The sequence below is a fragment of the Centropristis striata genome, chromosome 6, assembly GCF_030273125.1.
Source record: "Centropristis striata isolate RG_2023a ecotype Rhode Island chromosome 6, C.striata_1.0, whole genome shotgun sequence".
Lineage (NCBI taxonomy): Eukaryota > Metazoa > Chordata > Actinopteri > Perciformes > Serranidae > Centropristis > Centropristis striata.
The window spans coordinates 34059205-34075563 of NC_081522.1; the positions used below are offsets into that span (position 1 = coordinate 34059205).

Below are 16359 nucleotides of genomic sequence, written 5' to 3' on the forward strand. Positions count from 1 at the left end.
ACTATTGACATCATATTGTCTGGAAGAAGATTTTTTTACTAATGATTAAGACTATAGTGTGAAAAAAAAATTCTGAGGTAATAAATCAACTGAGAAGTTTTCTCATTTTGTATTGAAATGAATGGATGCAAATGCTTCTGCAACCTTCATCAGCACCCCCTGTTGGAATGCAGCTTTAGGCACTTCCTGGTTTGCCTCACTGCTCAGACCAAGAAGTTGTCCCCTGCAATCAACTAACTACTACTTTTAATGTAATTTTATTCTTCTACTCCACTTCATTTTAGAGGTATATATTATGCTTTTTACTCCACTTAATTTAGCTGAGAGCTTCATTTACATTCAGGTCAAGATTTAACATGAAATACAGGATAATTTTACCCTTACTAACCCACATAACAGTACATTAAGTAGTTAAAGTTAGCCCTCAATTGACAACAGTAAATGCATCAATAATAATTGCTTACATAAATGCATCAATAATAATATCCAATAATATATTTGGAATAAATGTCACAACATGAGTGGGTCCATTCTGCATAAGGAGTACTTTAACTTTTGATATTTAATAAGTACATTTTGATTCTGATACTTTTTTACTTTTACTTCAGTTTTGAATGCAGGACTTTTACTGTAGTGGAGTGATTTCACAGTGTGGTATTCATACTTTTACTGAAGTAAGGGATCTGAACACTTCTTCCATCCCATATTATGATATTTTAATTGATCTGAATACTTTTCCCACCACCTTTTACTACTCTACGCCCAATAGGGAAAGTTACAAGTCACCTAAAAGTCATAACATAAACAGACTGTCCCACACAAACGTTTTGTCTCATATTTGGTTTGTTGGGATCTTGTCACCAAAGAGGTTATATGTTAAACAATACTTTTAAACATTAAACAATATTTTTGTGAATAAATTGTTGCTTGGGACAATTCACTAGAAATCCTACACCCTTCCAAATAATCAAAAGACATGTATTTAGTAATGTTTTTTCAACCTTTTGACCTCAGAGTGTAGATATGTCTGCTGCTGCCAGCTGTCTGCTGACTGAAGATCAGTTTCTGTGCTCCATCTGTCTGGATGTGTTCACTGATCCAGTCGCCATACCATGTGGACACAACTTCTGCAAAACCTGCATCACTAAACACTGGGATAAAAATGTCCCCTATCAGTGTCCCAACTGTAACAAGGTTTTCTACACAAGACCTGAGCTGCAGGTGAATACTGTCATCTCTGAGGTGGTTGCTCAGTTCAGACAGTCAGCTCAACAGAAAGCCAGCAGCAGCAGCTCAGAGCAGCAAGTTTCTGAACCAGGAGAAGTTCCCTGTGACGTCTGCACTGGAACCAAACTGAAGGCCCTGAAGTCCTGCCTGGTGTGTCTGGAGTCCTACTGTGAGACTCACCTGGAGCCTCATCTGACAAGGTCAGGCCTGAAAAGACATCAGCTGATCGACCCTGTGGAGAACCTGGAAGGCAGGATGTGTCCAAAGCACGATAAACTGCTGGAGCTGTTCTGTAGGACTGACCAGACGTGTGTCTGCATGCTCTGCACTGTTTTAGATCACAAGACACACGATGTTGTTCCTCTGGAAGAAGAATATGAAGGAAAGAAGGCCGAGCTGGGGAAGACTGAGGCTGAAATTCAGCAGATGATCCAGAAGAGACGATTGAAGATTGAGGAGATCAAACACTCAGTGGAGCTCAGTAAGGAAGATGCAGACAGAGAGACAGCAGATGGTGTTCAGGTCTTCACTGCTCTGAAGGAGTCTGTTGAGAGAAGCCAGGCCAAGTTCATCGACACGATCAAAGAGAAGCAGAGAAAGACAGAGAAACAGGCTGAAGGCTTCATCAAAGAGCTGGAACAGGAAATCTCTGAGCTGAAGAAGAGAAGCACTGAGGTGGAGCAGCTCTCACAGTCTGAAGACCACCTCCACCTCCTCCAAAGCTGCACCTCCCTGAACGCTGCTCCACCCACCAAAGACTGGACAGAAGTCAGCGTCCGTCCACCTTCATATGAGGGGACTGTGGTGAGAGCTGTGAATCAGCTGGAGGAGACGCTCAGTAAACAGATGAAGAAGCTGTTTGAGGCTGAGCTGAAGAGGGTCCAGCAGTCTGCAGTGGATCTGACACTTGATCCTGATACAGCACAACCTGATCTCATCCTGTCTAGTGATGGAAAACAAGTTAACTGTGGCAATGTAAAGAAGAATCTCCCAGACAACCCGGAGAGATTTGATTATTGTGTTAATGTCTTAGCAAAGCAGAGTTTCTCTTCAGGAAGATTTTACTACGAGGTTCAGGTTAAAGGAAAGACTAAGTGGGATTTAGGAGTGGCCAGAGAGTCGATAAACAGGAAGGGAAAAATCACAGCAAACCCTCAGGATGGTTACTGGATGATATGTTTGAGGAATGAAAAGAAGTACAAAGCTTGTGCTGGCCCTCCAGTCCGTCTCTCTCTGAAGTCTCGGCCTGAGAAGGTGGGGGTGTTTGTGGATTATGAGGAGGGTCTGGTCTCCTTTTATGACGTTGATGCTGCAGCTCTTATCTACTCCTTTACTGGCTGCTGCTTCACTGAGAAACTCTACCCATACTTCAGTCCTTGTTTGAAGGATGCTGGTAAAAACTCTGCCCCTCTGATCATCTCTCCTGTCAATCACACTGAGTAGAACAGCCATTTGATTTTCAACAGAAACATTCACTTTCATTTAACATAATGTATATTACTGGTGATATATATTGTCTGTAAATATTTTTCTTTGATGTGTCAAATTACTACAACAACACACATATATTATGACATTGATTGAGATTCTCTAATGTTGTCTAATTCATTCTAATGACTGCATTATCTTCCTTCAAGACTGTTTAATCAACAAAAAACAGTTTTACTCAGAAATAAGACGTATTTTCACTTTCCTTAAATGTCTGGGTGGTAAATTCCAAACCTTTTGTTGTCTGTGCGTTGTACATATAAGTGTTTAATACTTTCACTATTTACTGGAGAAAACAACCTTAATTTGTGATTGAGAGCTGTTCAAAATGAATCCATTCTTTTCGTTTTGGTTTCCCTAACCTGTTACTTACTGTATTGTGTCTGAGTAGGAAACTAATGTTGTGATTATGAAATATTGCACATATTGAGGGCAACACTGACCTGAAGAGTTCACATGAGGTGAAGGGTCAAGTTAATTAACTTTTATTGACTCATGCTTCCTAATTAAGCAGGTTGGGGGTAAAACAGACTTAGTTGAACTATATTCAAGCTCGCGAAAAAATGTTAAACTGTGGGACAAAGTCGATATTCATACAGAAAAAAAGTAAAACCTAAAACTACAGAAAACAGGTTTTGTATCAATGTGATGAAGACCTCAGGGAGGTTACTTACATGTGCACAAATTCCCTCATTTTAGTGTATTTAGCAATAAGTTTTCCTCTGTTGATTTGTAAATTTCCTACGATGGAAACACCAATTATTGAATGTTTATGTATAATAGTGGTGTATAGTTTAATGATTAATATGTGCCTTGATATTTTATGGCACCGTGTGTTTTATTTGCTGTCCAGCCTGAAGAATCATTACTTAGCATGTGATGCTGGTGTTTATGTTTGCCTTTGAAATATATATTAGGGTTTTTGTTGCTATTTGTCACCATTATTATGGTGTTTGATGGATGATATTGACAGAGTTGATGTAACGACCTGTTTGTGTTGTTTAACTCGGCCTGATCAGGATAATTTACCTGTACGCACTTATGAATCGATTGTAGTTTATTATTAAGTTTGCTTCTTGCATGAACTGATGATTTATCTGATTAACTATTGGCGAGTCACAGAAAAAAGTTGCAAATGCTGTTAAATTTTATGTAGACTAATATCGAAAGTAATTCAGCATGTAAATGTTAATAACGACAGTAACCTACAATGTTTGATTTTCTCTAGTTTGATGGTTTTGTTGTAGGTTGTTAATTTGACTGTTTAAAATTACAACTATTTGCATGAAAATCCAAATGCTGTGGACTATTAAAAACTGAAAAAAGCAAAAGTTTCCAGTATCCTCTTTCCTCTGAACCCTTTTGGAGTCAAGGCAGACATTTAAGGCAAAAAAATAAAAAAATTAAAAATAACTGTGTTTTTAGGGGGTAAATTAAGCATTAATGCTTGATTCATATTGGACATAATTATTTGAACTTCAACCAAATCCATCCAAGAAAAACATTCAGCTTCAGTGGTTTATCTCAGAGAAGAAGAAAAGTTATCTCCCTTGAGTTATTTCACTTAATATTATCCATAAAGTTGGTTTAAAATGTTTTTTTGTTTTGTTTTTTAAAAATTGAAAATTGGAGATGTTGTACAGTCAGCCGTGAAGCTTGGAGCCCCTGAACTTTGTGCTATTCAATAAATCCATCCATCCATTTTCCTCCACTTATCCGGGGCGGGGTCGTGGGGGCAGCAGGCTAAGCAGGGCATTCCAGACGTCCCTCTCCCAATACATAATAATAATAATAATAATATAATAATAACATAATAATAAGATTTAACCAATGAACACCAAGTATCTCCAGATGTGAGATCAACTGAAGGATGAAGTGTTCCTACGTGTGCTGAGAAAATTATCTTCTTCTTTAGCTAAATAAACTACTTAAAAACAATCTTGGATGAGCTGGAATATGCATCGTCACAAAGGTGAAAACAGCTGTTTAACTGATGTGGTTCTCACAGGACGGCATGGCTCAATGATCTTATAGTATATAATGAATTAATGTAGATTAAAATACCCAACAGAATGTGCAGGACTGGGAACATTTTATTGCACAGTGAGCACTTTTACACTTCATACTTTAATACTGATAAAACTTTGGTATATTTGCTTCAGTCAGGTTTTAAATGCAGGACTTTTAATTGTAGTGGAGTATTTTCACAGTGTAGTATGAGTACTTTAACTTCATAAAGGATGTGAATACTTCCTCCACCTCTCCTTCTTTGTGACACGTTTAGACAGGTTGGGTAACAGTGAAAGAGGAGAGCTGCAACTATGTCACATTTCCTGAAATTCAGCTGAAAGTTTGAGAGTAACTGGGATCATTTGACTGCACACTGCACACTTTTAATTTTCATACTTTAATTTGCAGATAAAGTAGTATTATTAGTACTTAAACTTCATTAAAAGATGTAAATAGTTCTTTCATTTGTGGCACGCCTTGACATGTTGGGTAACAGTGATAGAGGAGTGCTGCAATCACTACACGCTTCCTTAAATGAAAATAATCAGTTGTTCAGAGCCACAGCAGAGCTGCAGTCGAGACAAGTCTCTCTGTTTCTCTCTAAAGAAACTTTCAACTGAATCCAGCAGGTTTTTCTCAACAACAGCAGCAGAATCTGTGTCAAACACTGGTGAGTAAACTGTCCTACAGAGACAAAATACACTCACTGAAGATTTAGTCAAAGTTTAGTTCAAAACAGAATCTGTTTTACTATATTGAGAATTGTATATCATTAAGCCTAATGTCTTATTTTAGATAAATAACATGTAAATGTTTCCAGAAATACAAAACAGAGGTAAAAACCAAATCAAAGTTCCAGTCAACAGGTCTGTTTCCTGTATAAAATCAAAACCTCAGATTGAGTGAGAGAGGAAGTTCTACTCTTCTAATGTTTAACTGCGGTTCATCTGTGGCAGTGGGGGATGTGGAGAAAAATCATGTCAAAGTAAATTGTATTAAATTGTATTAAATTGTACTTTTTAAAAACATGTTAGAATTAAAAGTTAAAGTGGAATCTCTATCTGGAGGATTCAAAGAGGTGGAACAAGTACTCAGATCTGTTACTACTACCACAGTGTGGAAATACTTTATTACCAGTAAAACTCTTTTACTTCAGTAAAAATTCAAAAATTTAAGCCTCAACCATAAGGTACCAAAATTACTTATTGTGCAGAATGTCCCATCTCATAACATGTCTACATCAATAATTATAATGCACTTATACAGTATTCATGTGTTCATTACTTTAACGTTGCAGATGTTAAAGATGGAGCTGATTTTATTTACTTTATATACTACTGGTATTGTAAATTCCCCTCAGAGATCAATAATAGCTTAATCAATGATGATACACCATAATTTATTAGTTGATATTTTTTTCTTTAAATCACTTTAATCTCAAGTTTACGGAAGCCCTGTAAGGCAAGGTGAAAAAAAATGTTTTTGGCCAAAACCTAAGTTTATCTCGTACGTACGAGATAAACTTAGGTTTTTGCCAACAAAGCCCGAAAGATTTTTTTTTTTTCACTTGCCTTTCGGTGCTTCCGTACTGAAAAAAAAATCTTGTATGTATGAGATACAAAGCCCTGAAAGGCAAGGTAATTTTTTTGTTTTTTTGCCAAAACCTAAGTTTATCTCGTACGTACAAGATAAACTCAGGTTTTCCGTACAAGTTATCAAATTAATGTAGTACAAAAAATGTAACATATCTTAATAAATGCTTAGTTAAATAGAAGTATAAAGTGGGAAAAAATGGAAATACTCAAAGTACAAGTACATTAAAAATAGAAATTAAAGTAATATAATTATAAACTTCAGTAAAAAGACATAGACCATATAAAAATAAGCAAGAAGTGTCCATAAAAATCAGAGGAATCATGAACATGAAATTGGATCAAATAGAGTTAAAAACATATTAACTGGCAAAAAAAGGAGTTACATGTTTTTAGTGACTTATTTTCAGACAAGTACTAGAGTATATTGACAGAGTTACCTTTCCCTTTTCTCTGTTTTTTTTTAAAGTTTTGTGTGTCCTTTGTTATTAGTGCACGTGAATACTTTTATCCCTGAGATGGCTGAGCTGAAGAGGGTCCAGCAGTCTGCAGTGGATCTGACACTTGATCCTGATACAGCAGGTCCTTATCTCATCCTGTCTGATGATGGAAAACAAGTTAGCTGTGGTGATCTAATGAAGAGACTCCCAGACAACCCAGAGAGATTTAACCGTTGTACCGGTGTCTTGACAAAGCAGAGTTTCTCTTCAGGAAGATTTTACTACGAGGTTCAGGTTAAAGGGAAGACCATGTGGAATTTAGGAGTGGTCAGAGAGTCGATCAACAGGAAGGGACACATCACAGCAAACCCTCAGAATGGTTACTGGACAATATGGTTGAGGAAGGAAAATCAGTACAAAGCTCTCTCTGACCCTCCAGTCCAGCTATCTCTGAAGTCTCGGCCTCAGAAGGTGGGGGTGTTTGTGGATTATGAGGAGGGTCTGGTCTCCTTTTATGACGTTGATGCTGCAGCTCTTATCTACTCCTTTACTGGCTGCTGCTTCACTGAGAAACTCTACCCATTCTTCAGTCCATGTGTTAACAATGCTGGTAAAAACTCTGCCCCTATGATCATCTCTCCTGTCAATCAAGCTGAGTAGACCAACCGTTTGATTTTTAACAGAAACATTCACTTTCATTTAACAAAATATATATTACTGTAAATATTTTTCTTTGATGTGTCAAATAACAACAACACACATATATTATGACACTGATTGAGATTCTCTAATGTTGTCTAATTAATTCTAATGACTGCATTATCTTCCTTCAAGACTGTTAACAAGACGTATTTTCACTTTTGTTAGTAACAGTTAGCTTGCTTGCATTGATATTGCTCTAAAGTCAGCTTGCCTGCTTGTATTGCTCCATATAATAATCAGCTGACCTGCATTGATATTGCTGCATGATATTGCTTGATAAATGTTTTAACATAATCCATAGCAACCTGCATTGATATTGCTCGATAATGCTTTAAAATAATCTATAGTATTGATAGTGCATGGTAATGGTAATAATGGCAGTAGCCTAAAATATTTTCTCTATTTTCTCTTGTTTGATGGTTTTGTTTCTTGGTTTAAAACTACAACTATTTGCATGAAAACCCAACTGCTGTGGACTATTAAAAACTTGAAGAAAAAGCTAAAGTGTCCAGTATCCTCTTTCCTCTGAACCCTTTTGGAGTTTCGGCAGACATTTAAGGCAGAAAATATAGAAATATCTGTTTTCAGGGTTTATTAAGCATTAATGCTTGATTCATACTGGTCAAAATTATTTGACATTTGAACTTCAACAAATTCTGTTCAAGAAAAACATTCAGCTCCATTGGTTTAACACAGAGAAGAAGAAAAGTTATCTCACTTATTTTCGCTTCATATTGTCCACAAAGATGGTTTAAAATGTTTTCTGTTGTTGTTTTTAAAAAATTGATAATTGCAGATGTTGTAAAGTCAGCCATGAAGATTGGAGCCCCTGAATTCTGCAGCAAAGATCGTGCTATTCAATTAATACATAATAATCCATTTAAATGTCACAGAAATAGTAAAGTGAACAAGTCCAGTGTCCTTTTAAAAACACAGTTGTACTTTTGATTTAACCAATGAACACCAAGTATCTCCAGATGTGAGATAAACTGAAGGGTCAAGTGTTCCTATGTGTGATGAGAAAATTCTTCTCTTCTTCAGCTAAATAAACTCCTTAAAAACAATCTTGGATCAGCTGGAAAATGCATCGTCACAAAGGTGAAAACAGCTGTTTAACTGATGTGGTTCTCACAGGACGGCATGGCTAAATTATCTTATAGAACATGATGTATTAATGTAGATTAAACTACCCAACAGTATGTAAAGGACTGGGAACATTTTACTGCACAGTGAGCACTTTTACTCTTCATACTTTAATGCTGATAAAACTTTGGTATATTTGCTTCAGTCAGGTTTTAAATGCAGGATTTTTAATTGTAATGGAGTATTTTCACAGTGTAGTATGAGTACTTTAACTTTATAAAGGATGTGAATACTTCCTCCATCCCTCCTTCTTTGTGACATGTCCAGACAGGTTGGGTAACAGTGAAAGAGGAGAGCTGCAACTATGTCACATTTCCTGAAATGCAACAGAAAGTGTGAAAGCGATTGGGAACATTTACTGCACACTTTTAATGTTCATACTTTAATTTGCTGATAAAACTTTGGTATATTGACTTTAGTCAGGTTTTGAATGCAGGACTTTTATTTGTAGTGGAGTATCTTCACAGTGCAGTGTTATCACTTTTACCTTAGTCAAGGATCTGAATACTTCCTCCACCTCTTTGTCTTTATGACATGCCCTGACAGGTGGAGCCACAGTGAATCAGGTGAGCTTTAACTCACCTTTCCTGAAATGAAAGTGAAAGTTAGTGAGCGACAGCAGAGCTGCAGTCGAGACAAGTCTCTCTGTTTCTCTCTAAAGAAACTTTCAACTGAATCCAGCAGGTTTTTCTCAACAACAGCAGCAGAATCTGTGTCAAACACTGGTGAGTAAACTGTCCTACAGAGACAAAATACACTCACTGAAGATTTAGTCAAAGTTTAGTTCAAACCAGAAACAGACTGCTAGATCTGTTTTAACATATAATAAGTATTCCACCATAAATATGTCAATTTACATTTAAAAAAAAAACAGAAATATAAAACAGAGGTAAAAACTAAACCACAGTGATTGAACTCTGACTTGTTAACTTCAGACAGAATTCACTCACAGTTAGCATTAGCATTAGCTTCAGCTACGGAAACCAGGTGTCCCTTTTTATGTGAGACTGAACTGGATTTTTCCCCCCATCGTTCCACATATTGAGACAATGTTACACATTTTGATTAGCTCTAGTTTTTTTAAAATCAAACCACTGCAGGAGCAGCCACTTGTCAAAAGTCTGGCTTTTATGCAATGGGTGTGTAGAAAATAGGAAGTACTGTCATCATGGGACTGTTTGATTTGAATTAACAAACTACAACCATTAATGTAACTTTATACTTCTACTCCACTACATTTTAGAGGTAAATATTGTAGTTTTTACTCCACTACATTTAGCTGACAGCTTTAATTACTTTTCATGTTAATATTTAACATGTAAGACATGTTCAATTTTGAATGATGTCATTATACCACATAACAGAATATTAAATAGTTTAAATGTACCCTACTTTGACAACAGTAAAATACTCCTTACATTAATGCAACAATAATAATAACCGGATAATATATTTAGAATAAATGGAAAAACCTGAGTGAGGCCATTCTGCATCACAAGTACTTTTACTTCTGATAATTTATTTTGATGCTGATACTTTTGTAGTTTTACTTCAGCAAGTTTTGAATGCAGGACTTTTACTTTAGTGGAGTAATTTTGCAGTGTGGTATTAGTACTTTTATGTTAGTAAAGGATCTGAGAACCATTTCCACCAATAGTCAAGTGCAGGTTAACCCGTCACTGTCTTTACTACTCTACGCCAAACAAGGAAAGTTACAAGCCACCAAAAATTCATAAGCTATGCAGATTGTCCCACACAAACATACATTTTGTCCCACGTTTGCTTTGTTGGCATCTGGTCACCCTCATTTAAGATAATTTACAGACTTAACATTAACTTAACTATAACCACTGAACCAAAAATCAGATTTCATCCAGTGGAAAGGTCAGGGAGTTAATCCTTCATAGAGCAAGATGGAAATATCTGCTTTTAATGCATATAAACATCAAATTAGTGGTGAAAGGTTAGGCAATATTTTTAAAATCTAAATTGTTGAAATTTCTACACCATTGCAAATTATCAAAATGTGCGTATTTACAATTTTGTTTTTGTCATACTTCTTTTCCTCAGAGTGTAGATATGTCTGCTGCTGCCAGCTGTCTGCTGACTGAAGATCAGTTTCTGTGCTCCATCTGTCTGGATGTGTTCACTGATCCAATCGCCATACCATGTGGACACAACTTCTGCAAAACCTGCATCACTAAACACTGGGATAAAAATGTCCCATATCAGTGTCCCAACTGTAACAAGGTTTTCTACACAAGACCTGAGCTGCAGGTGAATACTTTCATCTCTGAGGTGGTTGCTCAGTTCAGACAATCAGCTCAACAGAAAGTCAGCAGCAGCAGCTCAGAGCAGCATGTTTCTAAACCAGGAGAAGTTCCCTGTGACGTCTGCACTGGAACCAAACTGAAGGCCCTGAAGTCCTGCCTGGTGTGTCTGGTCTCCTACTGTGAGACTCACCTGGAGCCTCATCTGACAGTGTCACGTTTCAAAAGACATCAGCTGATCGACCCTGTGGAGAACCCGGAAGGCAGGATGTGTCTGATGCACAGTAAACTGCTGGAGCTGTTCTGTAAGACCGACCAGACGTGTGTCTGCATGTTCTGCACTGTTTTAGACCACAAGACACACGATTTTGTTCCTCTGAAAGAAGAATATGAAGGAAAGAAGGCTGAGCTGGGGAAGACAGACGCTGAAATTCAGCAGATGATCCAGCAGAGACGACTGAAGATTGAGGAGATCAAACACTCAGTGGAGCTCAGTAAGGAAGATGCAGACAGAGAGACAGCAGATGGTGTTCAGGTCTTCACCGCTCTGAAGGAGTCTGTTGAGAGAAGCCAGGCCGAGCTCATCGACACGATCAAAGAGAAGCAGAGAAAGACAGAGAAACAGGCTGAAGGCTTCATCAAAGAGCTGGAACAGGAAATCTCTGAGCTGAAGAAGAGAAGCACTGAGGTGGAGCAGCTCTCACAGTCTGAAGACCACCTCCACCTCCTCCAAACCTTCACCTCCCTGAACGCTGCTCCACCCACCAAAGACTGGACAGAAGTCATCGTCCAGCCACCTTCATATCAGGGGACTGTGGTGAGAGCTGTGAATCAGCTGGAGGAGACGCTCAGTAAACAGATGAAGAAGCTGTTTGAGGCTGAGCTGAAGAGGGTCCAGCAGTCTGCAGTGGATCTGACACTTGATCCTGATACAGCACATCCTGGTCTCATCCTGTCTGATGATGGGGAGCAAGTTAGCTGTGGTGATGTAACAAGCAATCTCCCAGACAACCCAGAGAGATTTAATTATTGTGTCTCTGTCTTAGCAAAGCAGAGTTTCTCTTCGGGAAGATTTTACTACGAGGTTCAGGTTAAAGGGAAGACTGAGTGGGATTTAGGGGTCGCCAGAGAGTCGATCAACAGGAAGGGACACATTGCAGCATTTCCTCAGAATGGTTACTGGATGATATGTTTGAGAAATGAAAATGAGTACACAGCTCTTGCTGACCCTCCAGTCCGTCTCTCTCTGAAGTCTCGGCCTGAGAAGGTGGGGGTGTTTGTGGATTATGAGGAGGGTCTGGTCTCCTTTTACGACATTGATGCTGCAGCTCTTATCTACTCCTTTAATGGCTGCTGCTTCACTGAGAAACTCTACCCATTCTTCAGTCCTTGTTTGAACAATGCTGGTAAAAACTCTGCCCCTATGATCATCTCTCCTGTCAATCAAACTGAGAAGAACAACCGTTTGATTTTTAACTGAAACATTCACTTTCATTTAATATAATGTATATTACTGGTGATATATTTTCTATATTGTAAATATTTTTCTTTGATGTGCCAAATAACTACAACAACACACAGATATTATGACACTGAATGAGATTCTCTAATTAATCAACAAAAACAGTTCACTCAGAAATAAGACGTTTTACACTTTCCTTAAATGTCTGGTTGGTAAATTCAAAACCTTTTGTTGTCTGTGCATTGTACATATAAGAAGTGTTTAATACTGTCACTATTTACTGGGAATAGCAACCAATATTTGTGTAATTGAGCTTCTCAAAATGAATGCATTCTTTTCATTTTGGTGTAGTACCCTGTTACTTACTGCATTGTGTCTGAGTAGCAAAATAATGGTGCAATTATGAAAAATTTCACATATTGAGGGCAACACTGACCTGAAGAGTTCACATGAGATGAAGGGTTCAGTTAATTAACATTTATTAACTCATGCTTCCTAATTAAGCAGCTTGGAAACAAAAACACTGACTAAGTTGAACTGTATTCATCCCGGAAAAATGTTTAATCTTGGGACAGAGTAGATATTTACACAGAAAAAAAGTAAAACCTAAAACTACAGAAAACAAGTTTTGTATCAACATGTAGATGACATCAGGGAGGCTACTTATATGTGCAAAAATTCCCTCATTTGAGTGTATTTAAGATGCTTTCCTCTGTTGATTTGTAAATTCCCTGCGATAGAATTTGGGCCTTGATGTTTTATGGCACTGAGTGTTTTGTGTGATGCTGGGGTTTATGCTTACTAATGAAATCTATATTATGGTTTTTAAATCTGTTTGTCTTTTGTCTTTTGTTTGGACTTTTACTTGTACTAGAGTATTTTCAAATGTTCGTATTAGTACTTTAATTTTATTAAGGGATCTGAATACTTCACCTCTCCCTCTTTGTGGCCCTGACAGGTTGGGTAACACTGAAAGACGAGAGCTGCAACTATGTCACATTTCCTGAAATTCAACTGAAAGTTTGTGAGCGAATGGGAACATTTTACTGCACAGTGAGCACTTTTACTCTTCATACTTTAAGTTGCTGATAAAACTTTGGTATATTTACTTCAGTCAGGTTGTAAATGCATGACTTTTTCTTGTAGTGGAGTATTTTCACAGTGCAACGTTAGCACTGTTACCTCATTAAAGGATCTGAATACTTCCTCCACCTCTCCGTCTTTATGACACGCCCTGACAGGTGGAGCCACAGTGAATCAGGTGAGCTTTAACTCAACTTTCCTGAAATGAAACTGAAAGTTAGTGAGCGACAGCAGAGCTGCAGTCAAGTCAAGTCTCTCTGTTTCTCTCTAAAGAAACAACGTGAGGAAGACCTCAGGGACGCTTATTATATGTGCACAAATTACCTTGTTTAAGTGTATTCATTAAGATTTTTTCCTCTGTTGATTTGTAAATTTCCTGCGATAGAAACACCAATTATTCAATGTTTAAATATAATATTGGTGCATAGTTTAACAATTCATTTGGGCCTTGATGTTTTATGACACTGTGTGTTTTATTTGCTGTGTAGCCTGAAGAATCATTACTTAGCATGTGATGCTGGTGTTTATGTTTGCCCTCGAAATCTATATCATGGTTTTTGTTGCTGTTTGTCATCATTATTATGGTGTTTGATGGATGATATTTGACAGAGTTGATGTAACGACCTGTTTGTGATGTTTAAGTCGGCCTGATCAGGATAATATACCTGTATGGACTCATGAATTGATTGTGGTTTATTATTAAGTTTGTTTCTTGCATTTATTGATGATTTATCTGATTACCAATTGTGTGTCACAGAAAAAAAGTAACTGATGCTGTTAAATTTGATGTAGACTAAAATAGAAAGTAATCCAGCATCTCCATCTCCATTCTCGTCTGCTTATTCGGGTCGCGGGGGCAGCAGGCTAAATCAGGGCTTGTAAAAATGTTAATAATGGCAGTAGCCTAAAATATTTGATTTTCTCTAGTTTGATGGTTTTGTTTCTTTGTTTAAAACTACAACTATTTGCATGAAAACCCAACTGCTGTGGACTATTAAAAACTTGAAGAAAAAGCAACAGTGTCCAGTATCCTCTTTCCTCTTGACTCTTTTGGAGTTTCGGCAGACATTTAAGGTAGAAACTATAGAAATAACTCAGTGTTTTCAGGGGTAAATTAAGCATTATTACTTGAGTCACATTGGTCAAGTTTAACACGGAGAAGAAGAAAAGTTTTCTCACTTTTGTGGTTTTTACGCTTCATATTGTCCACAAAGATGGTTTAAAATGTTTTTTGTTGTTTTAAAAAAAAAAATTGATAATAGGAGATGTTATACAGTCAGCCATGAAGTTTGGAGCCCCTGAACTATATAACAAATATCATGCTCTTCAATTAATACATAATAATCCATTATAAATGTTGCAGAACTAGTAAAGTGAACAAGTCCAGTGTCCATTTGAAAACACAGTTGTACTTCTGATTCAACCAATGAACACCAAGTATCTCCAGATGTGAGATAAATTGAAGGATGAAGTGTTCCTATGTGTGCTGAGAAAATTATATTCTTCTTTAGATAAATAAACTCCTTAAAAACCCTCTTGGATCAGCTGGAAAATGCATCGTCACAAAGGTGAAAACAGCTGCTTTACGGACGTGGTTCTCACAGGATGACATGGCTAAATGATCTTATAGTATATAATGTATTAATGTAGATTAAACTACCCAACAGTATGTAAAGGACTGAGAACATTTTACTGCACAGTGACCACTTTTACTCTTCATACTTTAATGCTGATAAAACTTTGGTATATTGACTTCAGTCAAGTTTTTGAATGCAGGACTTTTACTTGTACAGTATTTTCAAATGTTCATATTAGTACTTTAATGTTATTAAGGGATCTGAATACTTCACCTCTCCCTCTTTGTGGCACGCCGTGACAGGTTGGGTAACAGCGAAAGAGGAGAGCTTCAACTATGTCACATTTCTTGAAATTCAAACGAAAGTTTGTGAGCGACTGGGAACATTTTACTGCAAAGTGAGCACTTTTACTCTTCATACTTTAATTTGCTCATAAAACTTTGGTATATTTACTTCAGTCAGGTTTTAAATGCAGGACTTTTACTTGTAGTGGAGTATTTTCACAGTGCAATATTCGAAGTTTTACCTCATTAAAGGATCTGAATACTTCCTCCACCTCTCCCTCTTTATGACACGCCCTGACAGGTGGAGCCACAATGAATCAGGTGAGCTTTAACTCACCTTTCCTGAAATGTAAGTGAATGTTTGTGTGAGCGACAGCAGAGCTGCAGTTGAGACAAGTCTCTCTGTTTCTCTCTAAAGAAACTTTCCACTGAATCCAGCAGGTTTTTCTCAACAACAGCAGCAGAATCTGTGTCAAACACTGGTGAGTAAACTGTCCTACAGAGACAAAATACACTCACTGAAGATTTAGTCAAAGTTTAGTTCAAACCAGAAAACTGACTGTTTTACATCTGTTTTTACCATATAGTGAATATTACTGTATAAATATTTGTACAAATAGATTCTTAAAAAGTGTAAATGTAGTCAGAGGTAAAAACCAAACTACAGTGAGTGAACTCTGACTAGTTAAGTGCAGACAGAATACACTCAGAGCTAGCATTAGCATTAGCTTCAGCTAGGGAGACCAGGTGTCCCTCTTTTTGTGAGACTGAGCTGCATTTTTCCCCCCATCGTTCCACATATTGAGAAAATGTTCCACATTTTGATTAGCTCTAGTTTTCTAAAAATCAAACCACTGCAGGAGCAGCCACTTTTGTAAAGTCTGGCTTTTATCCAATGGGTGTGGAGGAAGCATGATGTACTGTCATCATGGAGCTGTTTGATGTCAATCATCAAACTGACATTTTTGTAACTTAATACTTCTACTGTACTACATATTAGAGGTAACTATTGTACTTTTTGATCCATTAAATTTAACTGACAACTTTAATTACTTTTCAGGTCAAGACTGAACATAAAAAT

The 16359-nt window shown here is 37.2% G+C and overlaps 2 protein-coding genes and 1 pseudogene across 8 annotated transcripts; all 3 read left to right on the top strand.

Moving 5' to 3' along the window:
* The first annotated feature begins 1014 nt into the window (after positions 1 to 1014).
* On the top strand, positions 1015 to 2939 carry LOC131974000 (zinc-binding protein A33-like). Of its 7 annotated transcripts, none has more exons than XM_059336154.1 (2): positions 1024 to 1719; positions 1795 to 2939. In XM_059336154.1, exons 1-2 carry the CDS (start codon positions 1024 to 1026, stop codon positions 2668 to 2670), a joined length of 1572 nt encoding a protein of 523 aa, XP_059192137.1. In that variant the 3' UTR covers positions 2671 to 2939. The 7 variants fall into 7 exon arrangements, with proteins under 7 accessions (XP_059192140.1, XP_059192137.1, XP_059192138.1 ...); XM_059336155.1 differs by having other exon boundaries at positions 1024 to 1708; positions 1832 to 2939; XM_059336151.1 differs by having other exon boundaries at positions 1024 to 1262; positions 1293 to 2939.
* A 3896-nt stretch (positions 2940 to 6835) lies between these two features.
* On the top strand, positions 6836 to 7481 carry LOC131973726 (E3 ubiquitin-protein ligase TRIM21-like). The gene has a single exon (XM_059335787.1). It carries the CDS (start codon positions 6836 to 6838, stop codon positions 7415 to 7417), a length of 582 nt encoding a protein of 193 aa, XP_059191770.1. The 3' UTR covers positions 7418 to 7481.
* Positions 7482 to 9194: 1713 nt separating this feature from the next.
* LOC131973727 (E3 ubiquitin-protein ligase TRIM39-like) lies at positions 9195 to 12352 on the top strand (annotated as a pseudogene).
* The last annotated feature ends 4007 nt before the right edge of the window (positions 12353 to 16359 follow it).